The sequence below is a fragment of the Rissa tridactyla genome, chromosome Z (genome assembly GCF_028500815.1).
Source record: "Rissa tridactyla isolate bRisTri1 chromosome Z, bRisTri1.patW.cur.20221130, whole genome shotgun sequence".
Lineage (NCBI taxonomy): Eukaryota > Metazoa > Chordata > Aves > Charadriiformes > Laridae > Rissa > Rissa tridactyla.
The window spans coordinates 61,989,203-62,014,337 of NC_071497.1; the positions used below are offsets into that span (position 1 = coordinate 61,989,203).

Below are 25,135 nucleotides of genomic sequence, written 5' to 3' on the forward strand. Positions count from 1 at the left end.
ACCGCCCACCCCAAAGAACCATCTTATTTGCTGGAATTGTCCCAAAAGAAATACCAGTGCTCATGGCAAAAAGTAACAGCAGTTTGCTCCGTTTTATCTGCCACTGAACATAACAACTGAAGTCTTAGATAATTATGTAAATTTGCTTCAATTACACAAAAATATATCTATTTAGATTGCTTGTGACTGCTATCAATTGCGACTGACAGAGAATTCACCACTACAGTTACACAAACACATACAAGCAGAATTGGAGCAGACGGACTAGGATGAACCTATGCCTACACAACGTCTGAACTAACATCTAGACACAGCAAGAATCACTGAGGCACACTTTAATTTAGGCTGGAAGGGGACCCTGGTGGTCATCTGGTTGAGGACCCCTGCTCAAAATGGGGCCAATTTTGAAGTCACATTTGATTGCTCAGGGCCTGGCCTGGTCAAGAACCCTTCACTCTCTAGCAGAGCTACCACAGTTTTAGGCAGGTTCCTGTGTTCCTGACATTGAGGGTTTATGCATTCCTAAATTTTGCTGGAACTGTCAAACTCGCTCGCCTTGCCTACTTTCACCTCATCTGATGTTTAACTTCTTAAAGATTTCCAAGCTTTTCTGCTGAACTGAGTCTTGAATTGGTGGTAGAAGCCTCTATGGATCCAGGGCTAGGGTTGTTAGGGGAACCCAGCGTCAGGCCCTTCCCACCCCTTGTGAAAGACTGCAACTTTGTATGGTAACCTCCGAGAAGGTCAATCTCACTCTTAGAGTTCTTGCGCTCCGCAATATCCACTGGCTCTTACCGAGCACCGGCACAGTGAATACTCATTTACGCAAAAGGGTAACAGCCTCAACTGGAGAGACAGAAGAAAACCCAGTCCCCAAACCACCTCTGTCCTAGCACCTACTGCCTTGGAAGCAAGTGTGCAAAGGCATCTCATCCTGCGACTGAGGATGCACTCGGACCCCCACTGGTCTCCTCTGGGCTGGTACACACAACGAGGATGCGTGTGTTGGTGCAAGCCTGGAACCCAAGGAGGATGGTGGATTGAACTGTGGTGGACAAATTGTCCCTGGCTGAAAACATCTCCGGCAACAGCCCCACCAGATGCACAGCTCACCTGAACGTTCCCCTGGACCCCCTCATCCATACCAACCCAAGACACTATTGAAATTGCTGAAGCAAACACAACTCATTTTGCTTGAGCAGAGAAGGGAGTGCTCTCACAGAACTTCTTGCCAACAGAGGCAACTGCTGTCCGCAGGGAAATTAATTACCAACATTAAAGGGGTTGTGATGTCTTCCTCTGGTCCAGCTTTTCTCTGGGCAAACGTCCATCTCTTACTGCTTATGCAAGAAAAGAATGCATTGTTCAACTGTTTTGTTTACTGTTCGTTGAAAAATCAGTAAGTTGGAAAAAAAGAAGAAATTCAATTAAAAAAATGGGTTTACTTTAATCGCAGTCTTATTTAAATACCCATTCCTACAAAGATCTGAAAAGATGCCAACTATCTTCATGATGTTATCTTCTTGAATGTACATATAAAAAAGAAAATCATATTGTGACCCTTTCAAAAAAATCTGTAGAGTAAGATGGGCTGGAAAATTATGTGATATAAAGAATATGCAACTGAAAACAAAAGTAACAAAAGATAAAGCTCTAGGCAAAAATCTGGATAGCATTTACTTGCTCTATTTCCTTGTTTCAAATTGAATTCATTTTTCTCATGACCAGTGGTCCAAAAATCATTAAAAATAACTGTTTATGCATTATGCACAGAAGGGGGCATAAAAGGAAGCTAAAATGCTTTAGTCTGACCCTCCCACGTGCTATTTTCAGGGACATCTCATTCAGTGTTCCATGTCTAAGAGCAAGGCTCGATCAATCATTCAAGCCTTTGCACAGCAACACTGAACAAGGTATCTGTGATTAAGCCTTGTGCCAGTACAGAATCCAGGCTGAAAGAACAGTCTTTGAACAATCACTGACTAAACAAAGTTCTTCTATTGTGCTATCCTAAGTCTGCACCGACTTGCATATCTGAAAAAAAGTCAATACTGTGGCTTTGTATTTGAGACTAAAAAAGAAAACAGTAGTGTTTTTAGCCTCTGCTTCTTTATTTTGCATTTATCATCCAGGTAAGGATCGCATGTAGGGCAAAAAATTCTGAAAGGGCTTTTTAGTGACTCTTTAATGAGCTAACTCTTCTAGTATATGGCTGTCATTATACTTAATTGCGTACTTCAGTGAGAAATACGTCAGCTGAAATAAGACAGCAAGGCAACTTGTTCTGGCAGAGCCTTGACCTTCTCGGCAGAGGCCATCCTAGCGTTCTCTGGAAGATGTGAGGTAGGGTCAACAGCCTATGAAGAGAGGAGGATGCCAGGCAAACGTTTGCATTGTAGCAGGCAGCTAGCGCAGACTGGGCTGCTGGGGAGACTGGAGGAGTGGGGCTTCAGGCCACATCACTCCGTAAGCAAGAACGGCCCTGACATGAGCCTGAGACAGTGACTACCCAAAGCTCCAGAAGACTTGTAGAATCTCAGCAAACAAGTCAAATCAAACCACAAAGAAATCGAGAGGAGATTGCATCAAATCCCAACACAGATGACTGCTTCACAAGTAAGAACTTCAGTTAGACAGAGGCAAAGAAGTGGAAATCACAGAAATATTTTGAGTGATCACTTTCCCCAAGCAATTACTGACTGAAGGAATTTGCGCTGTGTTTGCTGCAGGTTGAGTATTTTTTGAAACCACTTTTTTGAGATAAATTTGTACACTTCTGAACCCAACCAACGATAATTTTTATTCAGCATCTTAAATTCAGTACCAATAGATTACGAAACTCCTTCTAAACTTCATACAGAAATTACTTTGGCTGCTACAGAAATGCAAAGACAGACAGATTAGAACATATTTTCAGTGTAGCTGTAGCCCATTTTATGTACCTGACACTATCAACCTGTCATTTCCTAAAGGTGTTTTTATCCCTTCTATTTATTGTGGAATGCCCTATCTAAGGTCTACCAGCCCAGGCTACAGTGCAGAAAAGGTAGAGTGCTCACATGCAAGACTGAATTTAAGTATTAATTATGTATTTTTAGCTGGTTGAGTTACATCCCTAAATGGATCGTAACTGTGACTGTGATAATATTATTCCATCAATAATTCAAGATGAACCTCCTACAAAGAAAAAAGAGCCCTTTGCTTTCCACAAGGAGAAGAGAAATGGTGTTGCATGGCTCAGCAACACTAGGAAAAACTGCATAAGGTTTCACGTACTTTATGTAGAAGAAGCCTCTCAGATCTTCATGGTGGACAGTAAGATGCAAGGGAGCATGCAAACAAGCTGATCATAAAAATAATTCCAGTATAGCTTTCAAAAATAAAAAACTCTGGAAAGATTTTTGGTGCTGAGAAACGTGAAAATGCAGAAAACAGGGAAAATTGCTTTTCAAGGTTGCTGCTGAAAGAACAAAAAGCACACCAGAGTATTATTCATATACATCACTTCTGACAGCAAATTAATTATTGTAGTTTTCCAAGATTTACCCATAGATAAAATGATAACCTGGGGGCAGGGGGGAGTTTTGTGCATTACCAACAATATATTGCTTTTTTCAACAGAGAAAACAATTAAAGATTTTGCTGAAAAGGACATATTTTTCTCTGTGGGCACTGGTGCCTCAAGCCATGGAAATACCGAAATGTTTTCCACAGCTACTCATTTCTACAGAGATGAAAGAGGAATAATCCATCATCTGCTTGAATTTTGTGAAGAAAGTAATGAAACTACAGTAGGAATATTTGAAAATATAAGAAGTTTACTAAAATTGATGCTTTGAGTTTCAGCCATGCATTATTATTTGCAACTAATAATGCTAATACTAACTTTAGGGGACATCCCTTTCTCTGCAATCTAATTAGCACATACCTTTTTCAGCTATATGGACGGTTTATGAAATACATGCAATAGCAAACACAGTACAGGTATGTCATCCTTTAATCCAGGGGATTTAAATCCAGTAATTTCCTTTCCAAGGAAGTTTTGGAATTATAGGATATATTTCATTCTACAAAGCTTCGACTACTTAAAAATTTTGTGGCATGCCTCCACAAAGTATGCTTTTTACAACTTGCAAATAAATAGGTCTTAGCGCTTTTCTTAGGTGTTTTAGGAAGATGAAGATGGGGATGAGGTACATTTCAGTGAAAATCTTTCTTTTTTTTCGTTTCTCAGAGTGATGGTAACTTGGTTGGTGGTTTGGGGTTTTTTTAAATTATAATTCTGTATATGACACATTCAGTGAAAGTGAATTCCCAGAAAAAAAAACAAACCTAATTAAATAGTCTTGGGTCCTAAATGCAAATCTGCTCTAAAAACAAATCAAGGAAAACAGAAGAAGACAGAAAGGACTTGTCTTCAGTTCACTGTACATTAGACAAAACATTTTGATTTCAGGAAACAAAACTAACATAACCTGACTCACCTGCCCTGTCTGAGAAGAGACAGCTTTTTTACTAAACCGTAATTATTAACCAACAGTTGAATCTTGATAAAGGCTAGACATGGATTATTTGTATTAGGGATCACACACAGAAAGGGAGCTGAGAGAACGTGCTGGATTTCAGAAACCCTGTCCTAGGAAATGCTCTGATAATCCAACGTCAAGACTGACAAGACATACCATTTCAAAAATAATACAGAACTTATGACAGCTGAAATGGATATTGGAGGAGCCCTGAAATAAAATGCTCGTATTTTTCCTTCGGTACCCTCTAATGCCATGAAAAGGTGGTGGTCAGCCTCTGCAATGGTTTCTCATGGATTTTTACAATATTAACTCTGGATTTCTTTTCATTAGAAACTAGTTCCACTGCAAGAAGGATAACCAACCTTACACAGATAATTACAGCCTGCTCTGAAATATAAACTCTTTTTTAAGGCAAGATTTTAATTTCAAAAGTGAAAAAACAAAGTCACTATAATCCCATACGTTTCTAAAAACTCAACTATCACCGTTACAACAATTAGCCTTTACAGATCTCACTGTGTCACAGAAAACCGTAATACTCCCCAGAACATCTCTCTTGAACATTTGGTCTATGTTTAACATTATGACCTCACTTGGACAAGAGCTGCCTTTTTTTTTTTTTTTTTGCACCTTTTCAGGAGTTTCTAATGTAACAAGAGTTTGTTTGCAATTCCAGATGAAAGGACTGCATACATCTATACAGGGGCTTGGTTGTCCATTTTTTGTGCACTCAGAATTGGTCTATCTGCACACACGTTTCTTTCAAATAAATGAAATTTATTTGAAATTTCAAATTATTTGGCTTACAGACAAGTACTAACACAACTTTGATTAAATCCCACTGCTTTGATTAAATTGGAAGCTACCCATATCTACCCTGCAAAATGCTTACCTATTTAGATTATAAACAAATTGCACCAAGCTGCTTTCTGGCCACTTCCTTAAAAGTAAGTTATACTTTGGTCACTTTTTCCTTTAATAAATCAAACCAAATTTTAATATAACGTAAATTTGGATTGTTCAGTGGAGGTAGGAGGGACACAGTCTTAAAAGGAGGATGACAAGAGATAGCCACCACATAAAAAATGTGCGTTGCCAATAACTTTCTGGATCAAAACTCCATTCATAAATTTCTTGTTACCACACTTCCTGCCACTTTCTTTCATATTTCCACTTTTAGATAATGTCCTTCCTCGGCCACATAAAACCAGTTATTCATGGTAGTCCTACGGTGATGCTAGGAAGAGTTCTCAACAAGGATGAAGCCCACAATATGGCCTCTGATTCAGCAAGCAACTTTATCACTTCTGTATGTTCGAGTTTTCGTTCTTCAATTATTAATGCAGCTGGTGGAAACATGGAGTTGACTGCTAAAGGATCTGCAAAGATTTTCTATAGATAATCTGAGCAGATGGCTAATATAGCATTTCATACTTCTTGTGGACTTTAATAACTGCTTTTATAAATTGTTTTCTTTAAGTAGCACAGAAATAGCCCAATAAAATGACTGTGGTTTTATTTTTGTATGCTTAGGCATTTTTTTAATATCCACTTTAAATTTTCCTTTAACAGTAGTGAAATCAGGGTCCATTATTTGTCAGGTAGTTTTGATAACTACATAAGATGCCCTCTTCCTAATTTATTCAGTGAATGAAAGAACCAGAACACAGTAGGGTAATTTTATCTTATTTCCTAGGAAATTCTGGTAAAATTACAAGCTAGAATTCAAGAGATTACCTCTCTGTTCTTTCAGGAATACCCAAGAGCTTGATCACTTCCCTTCATGTCTTTTTATCTTAGGTTTCTTTCCCTGCAGATGAATGATCTTCAAGGACTGCAGCTCTTATTATTATGCACTGGTGTTATTACTCTGTGCTATTGCCCAGTGTCAAAGGATGATTTACTTTAGCAGTTAGCATGCAAGAAAAAAACCACATCAGTTTCATTTTTTACATGACAAAGACAGAACTTTGGGTTACTCTCCATAATTCATACCACCGTGCAATTCTTTCCTTTTTGTGGTATCAGGATTAATGTTAGTACCAATGCTATTCTACTTGTCTGAAGTAGCTCACTTCAGGGTTTTTCATTCTGTTACTGAGCTGTTCTAAACTTATGAATCCCTTTTGACTTTAAAAAGCTATGCAAGGTGTGTAGGAGTGCTCCCCAACCCTGTTTAAGGAAAATCTTTGTTGTTAAGTTGCTTCTGAGCAGATTAGAGGAGAGAAGGCTGAGCGCTCCAAGTTAAGATCTTGACTGGGCATCACATCTTCCCAGAATTATTATCTCTTTGTATTTGAGAGGAAAAAACCCATACACTCATTTAGCGAACTTCTGAAATACATAATGTCTGACTTATGATCAAAAAATATCAGAACAGAGCATAAAACTTTAATTTATTGCAAAGTTTGCACTCAGCCACACCGAATCTGTATTGTATTTTGTCTCAGCTCTAGGCATTACTAACGCAGAAAACGAATGGAAGTAGGAAGACAAAGGCCTCAAAAAAAGCAAATAAATGTAGGTTAATATGAAGAAGAGATGAGGAAATATTATACTTAGTCAGAACTGGCAAATAATAAATGAAATTAATTTTTAAAAATGCAATCAGAATCAAAGAAAGGGGCATTTTAGCTTTGTTTCTGTATTTTAAAAGGTGTAAACAATGTGATGCACAGAAAAACTATTATTTCAGCCAAATTTGAAAACAGAGAATAAAAATGTTGGACTTACAACGATTTTAAAAAAATTAAAGAGCAAAGTTTACAAGAAATACTGCACGAGATGAAATACCCCGTTTATTGCAAGGAATGAAAAAAAAAAGATAAAAGAATGAGACATAATGTGAAATCAAAGAATATTTATAAATAAAACATGACAAAGTTCAAACTGTTGAAAAAGGTACCATAAGAAGTCAACTAGTAAGACAGTACTAGCAATGTTTTTTTTAATATAAAGAGGAAATTATTTATGTAAATAAGGCTATTTATAAGACTATTTCTATAAAGAAGAAACTAAAGATGGAAATAATAATGCAAAGTTTACTGATTAATATGCATTACTTCCCCATACACACCACACTTGATGGAGGATATGAGTCTGCTATACATTGCAGACAGGTGACTCAGGCACCAAAACTTGTATATAAACCTAAAGCACATAAAAAGTGAGTACCACAATTACATTATACATAAACCACATAATATATTATTAAACTGAACTAAATATAGCAGCTAATGTCGGCAGTACCAGTACCATTCTTCATGTTGGAGGATGGTCTGTTTTGTACAAGACTATGATCTGGTAAGTGAGCATATCCCTCCAATGCATACACATCTACACACATTTTTCTCCAGTGGGCAAGATGCTGTGACAGCCAACTTTTCCATACAAAACAACAACTACATTACAACTGAACAGGCAAACTGATTTCCAAATTTTTGTTTCTCCTTGAAATCAATTTTTCTGAGACTATTTCTAAAAATCCAGTCCATTTTCAGCATTTCTCAACAAATTTCTTTTAGGATTAAACCTCATTCTCCTATTGAACTGGCAACAGATGCAAGTCGCAGCACAGTGAATTTTGATTAGAAAAGATATTAGGAAAAATAATTTGACAAGGATGGTCAAACATTGGAACAGGCTGCCCAGAGAGGCTGTGGGATCTCCATTTTTTGAGACTTGATTCACAGCCCTGAGTAACCTGATCCAGCCCTGCAGTTGGATCTAACTTCAAAGCTGGCCCTGGTTTCAGTGGAGAACTGGACCAGATAAGCTCCAGAGTTCCCCTCCATGCTAAATTATTCTGTGATTCTACAAACCAAGGGTGGTGTTCATTTCATCGGACTGAAAAAGTATGTCTATAGGACTATCTAGATGATTATCCTATGGAGAAAGCAGAAGCAAATTCAACTCAGCACCTCAGTCAGTTTTCTTAAGACTGGGACACTTACTCTTCATGCTTTTGTCTTGCCAAGAATCACAAGAAAAAAAGATGACCATCTTAGACTTGATATTTAACTTTTACAGAATTGCAGGTGAGATGGATTCCAGTTTGAGGAATATTTTTTGGATCAGCTGCAACTACATGTTTATACTGAGCTTAATGGATAAACCTAAGAGGACGACAACACAATACAGTGACTTAACACTGCTTGCTACCACATGTACCATAACCAACAGTCTCCAGATCTGCCATTTCAACAGAGCATTTTTGATCTCTGCAAGAGAGAAGCGTCTGACTTGCAGCTTCTTTTAGAAATGGGGCACTATTTCGATCTGAAAGATCAGACTCCAGCACGCAGGTTACAAGAGCTCTTGTATCGCACAGTATGGATAACAGATTGAGATTGATTCTTTTTTACATGATCTGCATACTTCTGCTTAGAGAGTTTGATTTATTGAGTTAGCCAAGTCTATGTTTTTCTAAAAGCAATTCCAATAGAGGGTAATGCTCTTGACGAACTATCCTGTCATAATCTACAGGCCCGCCCAGAGAGACAGAGGCACTGAGCATTCCTATATTCTACGTGAGATATCAACAAGCCCCAAGGTCACACATTACAGAAACATTTAATAAAGGCGTGTAAAAAGGTGATCAAAACAGCACAGTGTAGACGATCCCATGTTATCAGATTTTGCGTTCCCTCAGAAATACAAAATAATTGCAGAAAATTATCTGGGTAAAGTTTATGAGGTTATGAAAAACCATCAGCTATTAATGATGTTTAGTATCTTCATAAGTGATCTGGATCAAGTGCACCCTAATGAAGTTTGCTGATGATATCAAATTGAGTGAGGAAGTGGATGTGTCGGAAGGAAGAGCCACCCTGCAGGAAGACCTGGATAGGCTGGAAGAGTGGGCGAACTGGAACCTTATGAAGTTCAACAAGGACAAGTGTAAGGTCTTGCACCTGGGAAAAACATAATCCAGGAGTGCAGCACAGGCTGGGATCCACCCAGATGGGGAACAGCTCTTTGGAGAGGGACCTGGGGGTCCTGGTGGACAACAAGCTCACTATGAGTGAACAGTGTGCCACTGTGGCAAAGAAATCCAACGGGATGCTGGGTTGCATCAACAAGGGCATCACCAGCAGAGATAAAGAAGTTGTTATCCCACTCTACTCAGCAGTTCTCAGGCCACACCTGGAATACTGTGTTCAGTTTTGATCGCTGCTATGAAAAAAGATGCGGACAGGGTGGAGAGGGCCCAGAGAAGGGCCACAAAGATGCTCAAAAGACTGGTAGGCTGCCGTATGAGGAAAGGCTGAGAGAACTGGCTTTGTTCAGCCTTGAGAAAAAAAGGCTTAGGGGAGGCTTATCACCATGTTCCAGTTTTTAAAGGGTGGCTACAAAGACAATGGAGACTCCCTTTTTACAAGGAGTCACACGGAAAAGACAAGGGGTAGTGGGTATGAGTTACTCCTACGGAGATTCCAACCAGAACAAGAGGAAAATTTTCCACAATGAGAAGATTAAGCCATGGGAATAATCTCCCCAGGGAAGTGGTGGATTCCCCAACGTTGGACACTGCTAAGATTCAGCTGGACAGGGTGCTGGGACATCTTGTCTAGACCGTGCTTTTGCCAAGAAAGGTTGGACCATATGATCTTTGAGGCCACTTCCAACCTGGTATTCTATGGTTCTATGAATGAATATAGATACAAAAACTTGGTTAGTCCTTCTGTTAACTGTAGTATCACATGCAAGCAAAGTGACCTGCTAAAAATTCATAGAATCATAGATTCATAGAACCATTAGAATTGGAAGGGACCTTAAAGATCATCTAGTTCCAACCCCCTGCCATGGCAGGGACACCTTCCACGAGATCAGGTTGCTCAAAGCCCCATCCAGCCTGGCCTTGAACACTTCCAGGGATGGGGCATTCACAATTTCTCTGGACAACCTGTTCCAGTGTCTCACTACTCCCCTCATGAAAAAATTATTCCTAGTATCTAATCTAAACGTACCTTCTTTCAGTTTAAAACCCACTACCCCTTGTCCTATCACTACACTCCCCAACTTTCCTCCCCATCTTTCCTGTAGGCCCCCTTTAAGTACTGAAAGGCTGCTTTAAGGTTTCCCTGGAGCCTCCCCTTCTCCAAGTTGAATGACCCCAACTGTCTCAGCCTGTCTTCACAGGAGAGGTGCTCCAACCCTCTGATCATCCTTGGGGCCCTCCTCTGGACTCCCTCTGACAGGCCCACGTCCTTTTTATAGTCTTGTCTGTTTGGGTCTCTCCAAGGCAGATTCAGCTGCTGTTGTTGTGTGTTACTTTTCTCCTCTTTCCTAGGTAAGAACTATATTGTCTCAGCTTTGCAAAAAAAGCCGTTAGTACATTTTATTAGGAAGAATGCTACCTCATTATGTCCATGTTTTAACGGTGAGTTGTTCACTGTAAAGCCTATCTGGTGGTCAAATCCACCTGGACATCTGCACTATTGTAATTTTAATACAAGGTTGTAATTTAAACAATTTTATCAACAATGAGTATTATCATCTATTCACAAACCTGGAGCACAGGTTAGAACTTCCACCGTTCTAAAGAAGACGCTTAAGTGAGATGACAAAGTGAGAGTTTCCCTGTCTACAAACACACATGACAAGCTTGTGCCTGACTGGAAAATTTCTGAAGCAAAGCAGTTTTGTCAGCAACTGCCAATTTCTTGAACTAAATGCACTTTGAAAAAAACCCCCACTTTTAATTACACTTCATGCATTTTGTCCAGCCAGCTATGGCGCACACAGTTACAGTCCATCAGAAATTGTCATTCTTCCCTGTCAACTCCTTTGGCTGGGACTTGAGGATCCTTGTCTGCAAGTCAGTCTAGCTACAGGACATCCCCAACGGCCTGCCATTTCCCCAGATTTCTCAAGCTCAAGGGAATTCTTGCTACTCTTCCACATCCCCGGGTTACACGTAGCCTGTTGAATTTCTTCCCCCTCAGATGAATGTAAGCCTTGTTCTCAGGACTACTAACAGCCTCCAGTTGGACTGGTCCAGAGCAGGTCTGAAAGAACCCTTCGCAATTTGCAGGATTTGGCTAATTGTAACTGGCATACCTTATTTCATATAGGTGAATACAGCATACAAAACCAAATTGAAAGGTCTGCCATGTTTGCTGCTTGACCTTTCCCTTCTTGTCAGCATATTCATTAAACCTGTTTTCATGCAAAAAAGCAATGCCTTCGTTTGGTTTTATTTTCTTAATTAAGTACATCTCCTTCATATTATTCTAATTAACTGATATTAACAATACTAATTCAGCTTCATTGGAGACATCTTCCCTCCACACACATGCTGTCACTTCGCACAAAAATCTGCCCTAAGCTATGATGACAAATTCACATGGATAAATGTGAATAGATTATACAATATATGAAGAGTTACATGTGAAAAGAGAAATGAAAATATTGTATACTTGTTTTCATAATGCAGCCTTCAACATTGTATACGCTTTATTCTTCCCTCAGATACTGTTGTTCCTTCCCCCACTGTGCACTAATTCCAGGTTTGCCAAATGATCTCTGCGAAATTTACAGTGAAAAGAACAGGACCCAGCCCCTCCTGTATGAAAGCAGGAGCAGATCCCTCTAATTACATATAATGATCTTGACTCTACGTCCAGTTTTCTTTAGATGTAAGGATGAGAGGAAGCTGTTTGTCTTTGTTATTTGTGGAAAATACAACAGAGTTTCTTTAACTTATAGATTTAACGTCAAGTTTCTGTGGGCTTAACTGCAAGAGTGACTGAAGTGTAATGTTATGGAAAAGGTCTTGAATCAGATGTGATGCAGCTGGCAGCAAATGAAGAGTGAAAGCTGGCAAACATGTCCTAAGTACCACAGGTTAGATAACTCTTCCTGCAACAATGCCCTTTGCAGAAAAGGAACTGCTACAAAGGAAAGAATTTCCCAATGGAGGAACCCTGTGTGCTTTAAAGTAATCATTAATTTCTGTCTCAAAGACTAACCTAAAGCCCCAACAATAAACTTCTTTGTTTTTCTTGAAAATGAGTAAATACAGTCACCAGTACTTCCACCTCAAGGATCCTGGCCATTTGCCTCGACTTACCCGCTTATGAAGACGTTCTGCTTCCTCCTGATACGCAGCAAGTTGTTGTTTCCATTGTTTCACATTGGCAGTGGACTCCAGCAGGGCTGCTGTGAGCTTGGCGTTATTACCCTTCAGCGTGGCCAGTTCTGCCTCCCAATGCTTGCTGATTGTCGAACTGCACAGACAGAGCGAGAACGGTCAGAGCCTTTTTATTTTTTTCTTAAGATGTCTTATAATTTTTTTTTTCAAAATATGCAGGAAAAAAAGAATTACGCAAAAATCCTATCACTGAATGTCCAAATGAGAATCCAAATGCTCAAATCATCAAAACCATAAATTCAGAAAATACAGGTATATCATTACTGGAAAACAACCTCTACCTTCCCAGTTCAACAGGTTGGTTTTTTTTTTAAATAAAATGCTAAGGATGATGAAATCCACATCAGCTTCCCAAAAGCAACAGCATGTAATTCTAGAGCACGTATATGATTAGTCTCTATTTTAATATATACTTATTGAGTGAAAGTGCTTTTTTAATCTACTACTTTATGAAATGCATTGTAGAAAAAGATTTGTCACTAACTTGATTAGAGAGAGCTAATACAGTGCTTTGGAACTACAGCTTAGTTGTCTTAATGCAAGCCTTCTATCCCTGAAATACACTTTCTTTATCAAATACCATATTTAATTTGTACTCGCAAACTCAAAGATCTTGAATTTCAACACCATACTACTATTACTCAGTAATATCAGCAAAGAGACTAAAGATCAAGGAGCATAGAGATATTACTGCTTTATTGCAAAGAGGAAGCCAATGTTGGGGTTTACCAAAGTAGCCTATGGAGGAACAATCGTTGCCTACAATTTAGTTATTCTCTGAGCAAACACAGGGCTTTAATTGTCACAGGTAATTAGTTTGCCATCATCCACAGACCCTATCTTTGCACCCAGTATGCAAGGGAAAAACAAATCAGACACATCAGGTGAATGTATTAGAATGCAAATAGCTCATTAATGTTTACTTCTATAATGCTAACAGCATGTGAGGTGCACACCTACATGGAAAATACATATAGAAAATAATTAACTTTGTCTAATTACCTTACTATTAAAGGCATCACTGAAAACCAAAGATCTGTTACTCTGCCCAAAACTATTTTGTACATAGGTTTATGGGAATTATGAGGAATTATTATAATCTAATTATTTATTATAATAAATATATTTTATGTGCTTAATCTCATTATAAATTATTGATATTTTGCATGTAAGTTTACAGGTTTACTTGAACTTTGTGCATATGAACAATGAAACATTCTGCCACCATTTTGTCCACCAAATTACTTTTTTCCACTTCACACATATGCACAGCCTATTCCACCAAAGCATTATTTCAAAAACATTATGATTCTTATAAATGCTCTTTAAGTGTTCAAAATCAACTGGCCACCGAGTAATATTCATTACCAATTCAGATCACATCTACTGCTTGACTAAAACGTGATGCCTGAGCCTTCCACGCTCCAGCATTTCCTTCCCAATATGCTGCATCGTCCCCTTGAACAGGAACACAAGTTCCTTCAGAAGAGGAATATGGGTTTTTTCAAACTGCTCTAGCATTTCATGATCTATTCAACTAATTAGAAGTTCACCACTGGAAATTTTAAAATCTTAAGTGACTAAACTAAAACAATGACAATCCTACTTCATCAGGGAACACTGACTCACATATTAAAGAAGATGAGAACAAATTTCTGTAACGTCTACTCTTCTGTTTCTCTAATCAGATTTACTTTTCACTTATAGTAGCATAGCAGATCAACAATTTCTGTAAAAAACACGCTAAAAAAATCTAGTTCGTTATGATATTCGTAAGTCCTCTTTGGTGTGCTGATCTGGCAAACAAATATCCATTCCAGCCATCCCATGCAAGTGAGTAGTTCCACTTAGTGGCCCTGCTATGGCAGGATTAGTAGTAAATTGTGTGTGTGTGAGACCTATACGTGTTTACAAAACGTGCCATACTACTCAACTTTCCCCACAGAAGAAATAAACACACAAGATTTTATATTGACGTAACACAGAAGATTAAAAGCTTTGTATCCAGGACAGTTGCAGGACAAGAACTGTTTGATCACTTAATATTCTAATTTAATATGCAAACAGGGAAGTGAATGGATTTTTTTTTTCCTACGTAAAAATGTGTATTTGTGTGTATACCCACAATCACACAAGGCAAACTTCTAAGCCATGAAGATGCCAGAAGACAGACTCTCGGGTAGTGCTGAGTAATAAATGCAAGGGGGATTCGTGGCGTTTACCTTCACCTTTGCCCGGTGCCCTCACCACCCTGCCAAGAAAACGGTCAGGAGCTCCTAAGTTATTGCTTGGATACTGGAATGTCAGCACTAAATATGAAGCATGTATTTTCTATTACTGCTATAGCTACCCTGGTTCAAAAGCTAGAAGGTTTCTTTAGAGCTGATTATTTTTAAATTGGTTGTTTTTGACAGGAATGCACCACTATTACTTTTCAATCATACTTTTTATCCCTAAGAGATCTACATAGAGGGCATGAACATGTCTACTGTAATGCAGATGTTATTTGTTTGTAGCATATACTGTTTTTTCCTACAAAGAATTTATACTTTATCTTCTACAGACTGTACTATGGCTCCATAAAATAGAAGCATATTACTTTAATTAGTCTAGTTTTGTACCTGATAGTACACAATGACTTCCCAACTGTTTACTTATCCTGCTTCTTCTTACAAAACTCCACATTCTCTGACATAAACACAACAATGTGATGGATATCATACCAGGAAACACAGAACCAAAGATGTGAATACTCTTTCATAAAATCATAATTTGATTAAAATAGCCCGTAACAAATCCTGGCACTGCTCATTGACTTTTCTCAAATACTTTCTTGACAAACAAGACAAAAAAAATAATTAGGCTTTACGGATTATTTTGCTTAAAACTGGTTTTATTTGGATTTACATTAATTATTTTAGGACCAGATAAAAGAAGGAGGCTTTTCTTAAACTGGAGTATCTGCATTGACGCCTATATCAGTAGAGCTACATTGGTTCAAATTTATCAACACTTCCAGAGGAATCGCTGAGAAACATAAGGTTCAGACACAATGACAATTCTACCTCGGAAGAGAAGATGCTGGGGTAATAGGCGGGAAAGGGAACACATAGATCCAGAAGCTGAAGGACAGATGGAAAATTCAAAGGGCTCCCAGCAACTGCTAGAGCCCATGGCCAGAAGTTTGATGGTGGAACAGCTGCACTAGAGTCCCTCAGGACAGGTATGGGAGGGCAGCACATACTTTTTCTCTCTAAAATCTTCTACTTAATTTGTGTCTGAAAGGCTTTTTGCTAAAAGGAATTGATTTTGCCCTCAATGCGTTAGATTCTGTCACAGGAAATACACACACAGCTCTGTCAGGTTGTCTTAACGATTGTAAATATCTACAACAAACCCAAATAATTCCTCATGTGTTCTGAGATTATTTGCTCTAGGAAGCACATGAAATACAAAAATTTACTCAGTGATCAAAGTGATCCAAACTGCAGTGCAGCTCCAACCACAACACCCTCCAGTTTTGCACTGCGGTGCAAAGCTGTACGTACACACTGGGGCACATGTTTGTGGTCCTGTGGTGCAAGAATTAAACCTGCATACATGTTCTATTTTGTTCTGAAAGCCACCTATCCCCTTGCTGGCAGTGTCATAATTTTCACGGTTACTTCTTCAGACCTGTCAGAATTAACATCACTGACTGCCTGGCACACTCAACATTTCAAGACGGTCCTTCAAAAAAAGAGACATCCATAACACCCTGGCTTGTTGCCTGATTCTCCACCAAGCTTTTAAAAATATCCTAACAGAGAATAAAGCCTGGTCATTTACCTTGTGAAACTTCTGAACGTCTGAAAGTAAAAGAAGACGCTGTTTTGCATACATCACTACATTGGTGCCAAATACAAGAGGGGAAATGGGCCTCTAAAGGATAATAAGAGTTTTATTGGCTCAGCTGATCATGCTATACAAAAGAATGCTTTTGTAACAGAGATTTGGGTCGGACTGCACAGAAAATTATCTTTACAATGATAACTGTTCACGGGATCATAAGCACTTCTTAGTCAGCACAAGGTGAAAACTCTCACAAATCTTCAATCCTTGGTGCCAGCCACGGTATTTGGTATGTGTGTAACATCAGACATGTCCACCGTCGGAACACCACGTGGTGCTCCACCGTCAAGGCAAAGGATTCAAAGTCAGATATTTAATATCTACAGTGCCCAATAATTCGATCAGTCCCACAAAACACTCCTAGAACTACCGCTGGCTGGTATCATACAGCCTAACTGTGGTAACCCCTGAAAATTAAAGTAGGAGTCAATGATCTTTCATACTTTTAGGCATTCTGACCAATTAACAATAGGCCGATCTCCCTTCTCACTGGGGATTAGTTACAACCCCAGTAAGTCGCTGAGGAATAGCTTTGCTATCTGTCCATCTGTGACCTGAATAGAGTGCCAGAGGCTATAAATGCATGATTATCTTTCTCTGCAAAGTAGGTCACTTAAGGAAAATTAATCCGAAAAGCTCCAGTCACCACATTTAGCCAGTTGGAGAAGGCTTACAAAGGGGCGGGGAGCACACATTAATGAGTTGCATTCAGAGTGAAGTTATTTTAGAGAGATGCCTTCATGAAACAAAGAAACAAAAGCAGTTCAAATCAAGGGATGTTTTCTGCTTTTTGAATCAGTAGTGCTTATTCATTGTTTGCTGAGTTGTACGCAATACCAACACTATAAAACATGGTTTAAGCTTTATTTCGGATTTACAGAAATAAAATGTGTGCAGAATTCTGCTTTATTAATATTTTATGGGTTTTAATATTGGATTCATTGCATAAAATGAATTAATTTAAAAATTGGATGTCTTACTATAGCGTAGTCATGGTTTCAAAGATCTACAGTTACTCAAAAGCACGTAAATTCTTTTATTCAGGTGTCACTGTGATCTGCACTGCAGGTGTATGGTGAGGAGCGCTGCCTTGGGGTAACAGAAACGAGGAAGAATTCAGCTGAGTAGAGAATGGAGTACTCTCACTACAAAATTTGGCATCTGGTGTAGTAACTGAATCCACAAGACTTGACAAATATGAACAGAGCAGAGTCCCTGTAGCTGCTGCCCAGATTATAAATAGTGGCATGTGTTGGAAGCAGCCCAAGAGCCTGGTGGAGTGAGCACTACCGATCAGAGGGAGAGGTATGTCAACCAGCTGGTGGCAATGCATTAGATGTGCTGGCAGCAAGGGGTGATCCTTTCTGACAGCCTTGCTGGTGAGCCTTACGGAGCAGCTCTTCAAGCTTAAGGAAGCAAAGGGGGATTGTGAATGATTTGTTTCTGCTACAGTAGTATCTGAGAGCTCTAGTGAACTCGAGTAGTGTAGCTTCTTCTCTTTGGAAGTGTAGGACAAGTGTCTGGGTTTATGTAAAACTCCCTGGTGCGTTTGGGAAGGAATTCTGCACAAGGTCCTTATGAAATCCCCCATATGAAAAAAGCTACAGATAACACTACGGTCCCAGGCTGGAAAGGTGAGATCTCTGCAACGGGCTGCGCTTGCTATTGCCTACCGAGTGCAGCGTCCCTCAAGGTATTCCTAAAAGCTCACAAGAATCCTCCTCTCATTCATGCTAAGCTGAGAACAGGAGCTGAAGCTCCTCACTTCATGTCCTGATTCAGAAGAAATTTTAAACAGGCATTTTGGGAATGTCACCCCTTGTGACAGGTTTCAAACGGCATCTTCTGTGGCCATCTACTAAATGTGTAAAATTATTTCATGACAGGAAGGATTTAAACATGATGGCTTTAGAGTTTGTCCTGCTGCTAATCCAAAGTACCATATGCCCTCAGTGATGATATGGAAATTTCTCCCTCTCTCTTTAGCATTCAAAGCACAACTGGAAAGAGAAAGGGGTTGGGTCATTTATTTAATTATACCTAAACTGGGGATCCTAGAATGAGGAGGAAGTTGAAGAAAGAGCAGTGGAGCAGATCAGGTCCTATCTCACCATTCCCAGAATAGGCAAGAAAGAAAAATTTTGAGTTGTTCTGCCATTTTAGTCTTGGTACAAAGCTGTCTGCTGGTACAGGCCCAGTAGAGTCAGCCACTCAAAAGACTCCAAACCTATGTGCATGAGGGACAGTCACCTACAGTATAGTTAAATAATTAAATGCCACGAAAAGAGAGAAAGCTACAGTAAGACTGACAGCTTTTGTAAGAAGAAAACTTAAGAAACAAAACAAAATTGCCTCTTCACAGTGACTGCTTACTGTCTTATCATATCAGTAGTTGTGATTAACTGGACACATACAACAGGAAGTCTTATTTGATAAACTGGAATTTATTAAACAAGGGTAAATCCTCTCAAAGTTATAATCAAGACATAATTACCAGAAAATTACTTCGAGTTAAATATTTTGAGTGAGGCCAATGAAAAACTAATTAATATTCAAAGAGATCCTTATCCTTAATTAGAGTATTCAAAAGAATTTTTAGCAAAGGAGGATAGCTCCCCTGGGGAGAGAAGTAGGAACATTAACGGAGCATGAAAGAGCTGTTCTTCCCTTTGGGATAAGGAATATCTACATGATCTCAATGGAGTTACATCAGCACAAAACCAGGGAAACATAGCTGTGAATCAGCTCTTTAGATTGGCTAAATGACAAATTCGATCGCAGCAAGAAAGATGACGGAGGCCCTGGAAGCACATCGTACTTTAAGTGAGGTAACTAATAACAAAGCCACACGCACCTACTGGAAAGTGAGACAGGCAGCCAAATGGCTGAAATCAGCAGGTGACAGTATGACTTTTCTGAGAGTCTGTCATTCTCTACAAATGTTGAAGGTTTATCCCACTCCAGGGTATATTGTTTTGTTTTGTTTTGTTTTATTTTGCACACCCCTTTGCTCAACTCGGAGCCACAATACACTTGAACTCCCAATTTCTGTGCCAGTGTGGAAGAGCGACATGCAGAAGCTTTTTCTGTAAATTTGGGCAGAGGGATGCTTAGGAAGCTATTACAGATTTCTTTTTCAAGGTGTTTCATACACGATCTTTCACTTTCGTTTAGCCTTTCCGTTTGACCACAGACAGAAGAACAGCCTTTCCAGTTCTGTTACAGGCAGTCCTGCTCTTAGGCGTCTCTTGTGCTATGCTTTATCAGCTCACTGGGGAAGGGTCAATATCTTTGCAGACTTGATGGGTGAAGATGACCAAAGAGGCTGAATAACGCTACAGACTCCACTATATAGCAGATCACTAGGCAACACAAATTGTGGCTATACCCTATTTAGATCCACCACATAAATCCATGTTCTGTATTTTGTAATACAGCCTGCATTCACCACAGGGCCCATAGAAACCACCACAACACAGATTGCCTTTCAACATGGAAGCTTATCACTGAGGAATAGACTGGATAGTAAATTCTTTTTAAGGCAGAAAGAATTCACAGAAATATTCTCTATGGTAACCCAGCACAGTATTCCTGCAGAAGACATCAAAGCCAGAGAAAAAAAATAAGTATAGTGCTTATTGAAACATGAAGAGACAACAGCAACAGAAAAGCTCCTGAAAGGCACTCCGTGGGATGTTGAATACTAGATATTAACACAAAACTAATACTTCAGCTATGATACTTATCAGTCAGGGACTTAGATCCAAGTTAGATCCAAGTTAAAGTGGGGGACAAAGAGAAGAGTCACTCTTCTCCACAAAAAACAATGAAGTTTCCAAGCTTCTTGTACTGTCTTGTAGTGTTTGCTGAATGTATTTGCATAGATGACATTTAAGTTTTGTTTCTGATTAAACTTACACTGTTAATAAGTTTTATGTATATCTTTTGTACACTGTATCACAACGCAAGACTTGTATTTAACCTGAATCATCACAGTAGCACTAAGAAAATCCCTAATTTCTCTGAAGAGGCTCAACTTTTATTTTAATTTTATTCTCTTAGAAAGATCTCATTTTTGTCTTAGCCATTTAATTCTATACAGTAAAGAGAGACTATGTTATCTCTTCATGAAGGCCATAAAGCATAAACCAAAATCAGTAAGTCTGTCTTACAACGTGTAGCCCTTTTCAAGAGCAAGCATAGCTAATTAATTTCTAGGGTTTTTTGCACTAAACATTAAAACCTTGCAGACGTAACATTTATCACATACTCTGAAAAATTAAAAAATATTTGCCCTTGCTCCCCTACTGAAATTGCTTACCAGTATCACTGCAAGTATTTTATTCTCATGCCTGTGAGACCTTGCAAACCTAAAATTCTATCACTCTGAAAAAGTAAAAAAAATTTGCCCTTATTCCTTTACTGAAATTGCTTTTTCGTATCATTGAAAGTAGTTTATTTTTGCACCTGTAATATAACTCATATTTTTCACAACTGATACCCAGCAAGTTTTTTTAGTGTTTTAAACACTAGGCGTAATTCCTTGCTGTTGCTATGGCGCTGAATACTTCAAATATTCCATCAAAACTACATTTTCAAAAGCCACATAAGTTATTTAGGAACTTACGTCTCATTTTCTAAAATCACTAGGTATTTGGCTGTGAAGAAAGTCAAATTGACTTGGGGTCCTATGGCACTTAATCACTTTATAAAAGCGATTAGATGATGTGGTTACTGGCAAGTCAGATACCAGGACATGGTGACCCTGACACTAAAATGATCTGAATTACAACCACTTTCATTCTGGAACTCATTTATACACACAAGAATTTAACGCAGTTTAACTGGAAATTCACACTTTGAATTAGTATGGACTAATTTTGCTGAGGCCCCTGGCTAGACAAAACCCTCTGTTTCTTTCAAAAACCCTGCCTATAACAACAATTTGTGTGTGCACTGAACCAATCCGCACTGTCAGCAGTGCAACAGAAGGGAGTATTTGACTACCCTACACTTCTCCTGCCTGGCTCTCATTTATTGAGTGCTGTTCTGATTGTAGGAGTTTCACCAAACTGTGCTCTCTGTTACACCTCGGTGAGCGTGAGAACCAGCTCCACCTAGAAGTGCTGTGGTAGTTAGGACAAGGGACAACTCTTTTCCCAGTGACCACTAAGTAAAACGGGGCCAAAAAGCCCCCATCTTCTGAAGGTCGCACGGACTGGGGAGTTCACACTCTCCACAAACTGCCACGGTCCGTGCCGGCTGTCCAGACAGATCCCAAGCACAGTCTGCATGTTGTAAGGTTTAGCACCCTTCCACCTCTGCGGTCTTCCGAGGCTTTATCTCGTGACCTGCAACCTTCCCACCCCCAGCTGAAACACTTCTGGGCATGCACTGCAGGTCTGTGCTTTTGAGAGAGTCCGTGCAAGGAGAAAACCCCTCTCGTGAGTGGCAATGCAGCCCTCAGACCACTGCGGGCGTGTGGAACTGGAAAAGGACTCCATACAGAACAGGAACTGTGTCTTACAACCTCAAGGACACTGCACGGGTGCAGGAGAGATCCCGCATCATTGCTGTAGCCTATGGAAATGTCCCACAGCCCTCAGTGCCAAGGCCCATTTTATTCAGCCGTACAGACATGGCCCACAAATCCCAACTACAGGTCGATTCTACGGAGCTCAGCAGGGATGCTCAGCTTTGCAACAGCAGAGCTATGCCCTGAGCAATTGCGGCCACACGTAAAGCAGTGAGGAGGCTAAAGGGACCTCTACCTGCCCCGTAAATCCAACACACACCACACATGAGGGGTGGAGATCCTCAGCACAAGCCTGTGCCTGCCTTTCCAGGTACTGCCACAGCCTTTACTGGAGCGTGTGTGCCCCTGCCGAAGACAGCGGCTGTTATGAGTGGCTGAACATGCAAGATTTGCAAGTGCCGATTTTAGAGCTCAGTTGAGCCTCCTGTTAGTGGCACCATGGGCTAGCCCAGCCTTTAAGACCCCCTAATGCCGGTTCCTGTCTTACTTTCATAGCAAACACCGCGCTCAGCGGAAGAACCATTGCAGCCGCAGGGCCTCACTACTCCACTACCAGCGCCAGGAACACGTTCTATAGAATGACCTACAGAAATACTTATATGTGATCGGGCAGTTGCATAAAGATTCTGAATTACGAGTATTTGGCCTCCACCCAGTTAGTGCATTAGGTTATCTTAGAACATCAAATAGTAACTACTGGTGCAATTCATTTTTGCACTACAATTGCCAGTTTGCTTATCCCAGTAAATACAACGACACGCATTAATGGTACAGTTAGCACAGGAGATGAACTGTCAGTTTACATGCTGACAACAAAGTAATTTTATTCCATTAAGGGAACAGAAGCTATGTGAGAGCATGGGAAATTTAATTAAGTTTCATTTCTCTCCTGTGATAGCCGTACAATTACTTAAGAGTCAATAGCCTATATATAAAGGCCAAACCAAACCTACTGTGGAGCTGTCAGAAGTATTTTGAAGAACAAGCAGTAAGTCACATGAACTATATGAACACAGTAAAACATTTATTGACTGCACAGGTTTGAATGGAACAACTTCTGAGTGAGTTGCAACACTTGTAAGTGGATACAGCAACTCCCGTTTTTTTTCCATCCCAGCTTTTTAACAGAATGGAAATATTAAATTTGCCTTGTTTAAATCAAATCTGAATCCAAGAAAAGACTAAATTTCTTGCACTATGTTGGACGTAAAATCAAATTTACTAAAGAAAGATTAAATGGATGAAAAAAGATTAAATTTAATACATGGGAAGTCTCTGATAGTGGTACTTTTTCTGTGAACTACATGCTAACATTCATTCAGAAGTCATCCCTATATAAGTTTCTCTCTCTCCCCTATTGTAAAAAATCCCAGTTTTTAAGAAAAAACCTTACCTTGCTTAATTCACTGATAGTTCCTACTTCTTATTTACTCAGTCTAAACTAGGCTTTCCTTCAGCTTCTCTTCAGAATAATGCATAGCTCAGATGATTTGGCTCAAAAACTCAGACAGAAGTCAGAAATATAGTAATTTATAGATGTTTTCTTCCCAATTTAACACTTAATTGACATAACAGTTTCAAAGAAGCCCCATCCTACTTAACTCGTCACAAACCCAACAGGGGTGCCCCCAATATGAAGCTGCACATAAGTTTTGCTAGTTGGAAATTCACAAACAGCAGAACAGATGCTGGGCCCCCGCCCCTTCACGAGGCTATGCTGATGCCCAAAACACTGCTTCGGCATGTTTTTTTCTAATATTACAAGCTCTATTTCACTTTCCCTGATAAGGCCCACTGACTAGGAAAAGGGCATGGCAAACAGCATGATGTGAAGATGTTTAAAAGCCAGCCTTCCTGAGCCTCCTGCTGTGCTGAACGTAAGCCCAGCACAAATGATCCCTGAAGTGCTAAAATAGAATTAAACAAGAACGCTAAAATCTCTGGAGAGTGTAGAAAGAAGGTGCTACACAATCAGCGTTGTCAGGTAATTACATCAGTTTTAAATTTCAGAGTATTTCCTAAATAAAGTGAACAGGTAAGTCGCAGTCATACACTGTGATCAGTTAGATCACACGTCGGGCACGTAGGAAACTATTTTAGCTATCCTCTTAAAATTCAGACCAGCTTAATCTGAATGTATTGCCTGCATGAAAAAGCATTTGGCTTCAAACAGCAAGCCCATATCTTATTTTCACACCTATTTTCACTACAGTGAGGGGAAAAAAACCTTTTATTTTTCTATTTTTCTATTTTGTTATCCAACTACAGATTTGGATAACTTACTACAATTCAGTCAATCCAGTTTTAGGGTTTTGGTTTGGTTTGGCTTCTTTGTTTTGTCTGAGCCATGTTGTTTAAATAAAATTACTTCTTAATTGCCTTTGTGGTTGCAGTCTCCCGGAAGAACAGTTTTCACTATTCTAACTTTAATTTCGAAACCAAACCCTTTGTGTTTCATGAAAGGAAGAGAGAACATCATTACCCCACAGTGCCACGGAGTAAAATCTGCAAAGGCAACAACATACAATGGAAGTTCATCACAACAAATGGACCACACGTAATGTTTTATTACTGTGTACTTAAGAAAACAGAGTCCTAGACACCCTGGACATTTTATTTCAGCACCTTCGCCCAGCTCCAGCTTCCTTCATTTGCCAAATGGCTTAAGAGCTGATTAAAAAAACCCCCTCTGATATCTTAGTTCATTGCTAGTTTGTGCCAACTCAATTCATTACAGACAAAACTTGATGGCTGTTTGGTGTCACTGTGAAATATGCTGATGATGCTTATGAATTGCCAGTCGTCCACATCTCACCAAAGTGCTATTCAGCAACTTAAATTCATCTCAGCAGAGCCCCCTGCTATATGTTCAGAACACTGATCAACACAAACCACTTCCTGCCTGTACGACAAAATGCCACTGGCATCTACAGTGATACTAAAGGAACTCAGAAGATGTGACTCTTTAGGTACAGAAAGCTTCCCTAAAGCATAAAGCTGATGGAAAACTACAGGAAATTACGA

The 25,135-nt window shown here is 39.5% G+C and overlaps 1 protein-coding gene across 1 annotated transcript in view; it reads right to left on the reverse strand.

The window, feature by feature from the left end:
* The window catches only part of HOMER1 (homer scaffold protein 1), a 92,369-nt gene that overhangs the window by 11,276 nt on the left and 55,958 nt on the right, over positions 1 to 25,135 (reverse strand). The window contains exon 6 of the mRNA XM_054185518.1: positions 12,604 to 12,760. Coding sequence (XP_054041493.1) covers positions 12,604 to 12,760 — 157 coding nt within the window. The remainder of the gene's footprint in view (positions 1 to 12,603; positions 12,761 to 25,135) is intronic.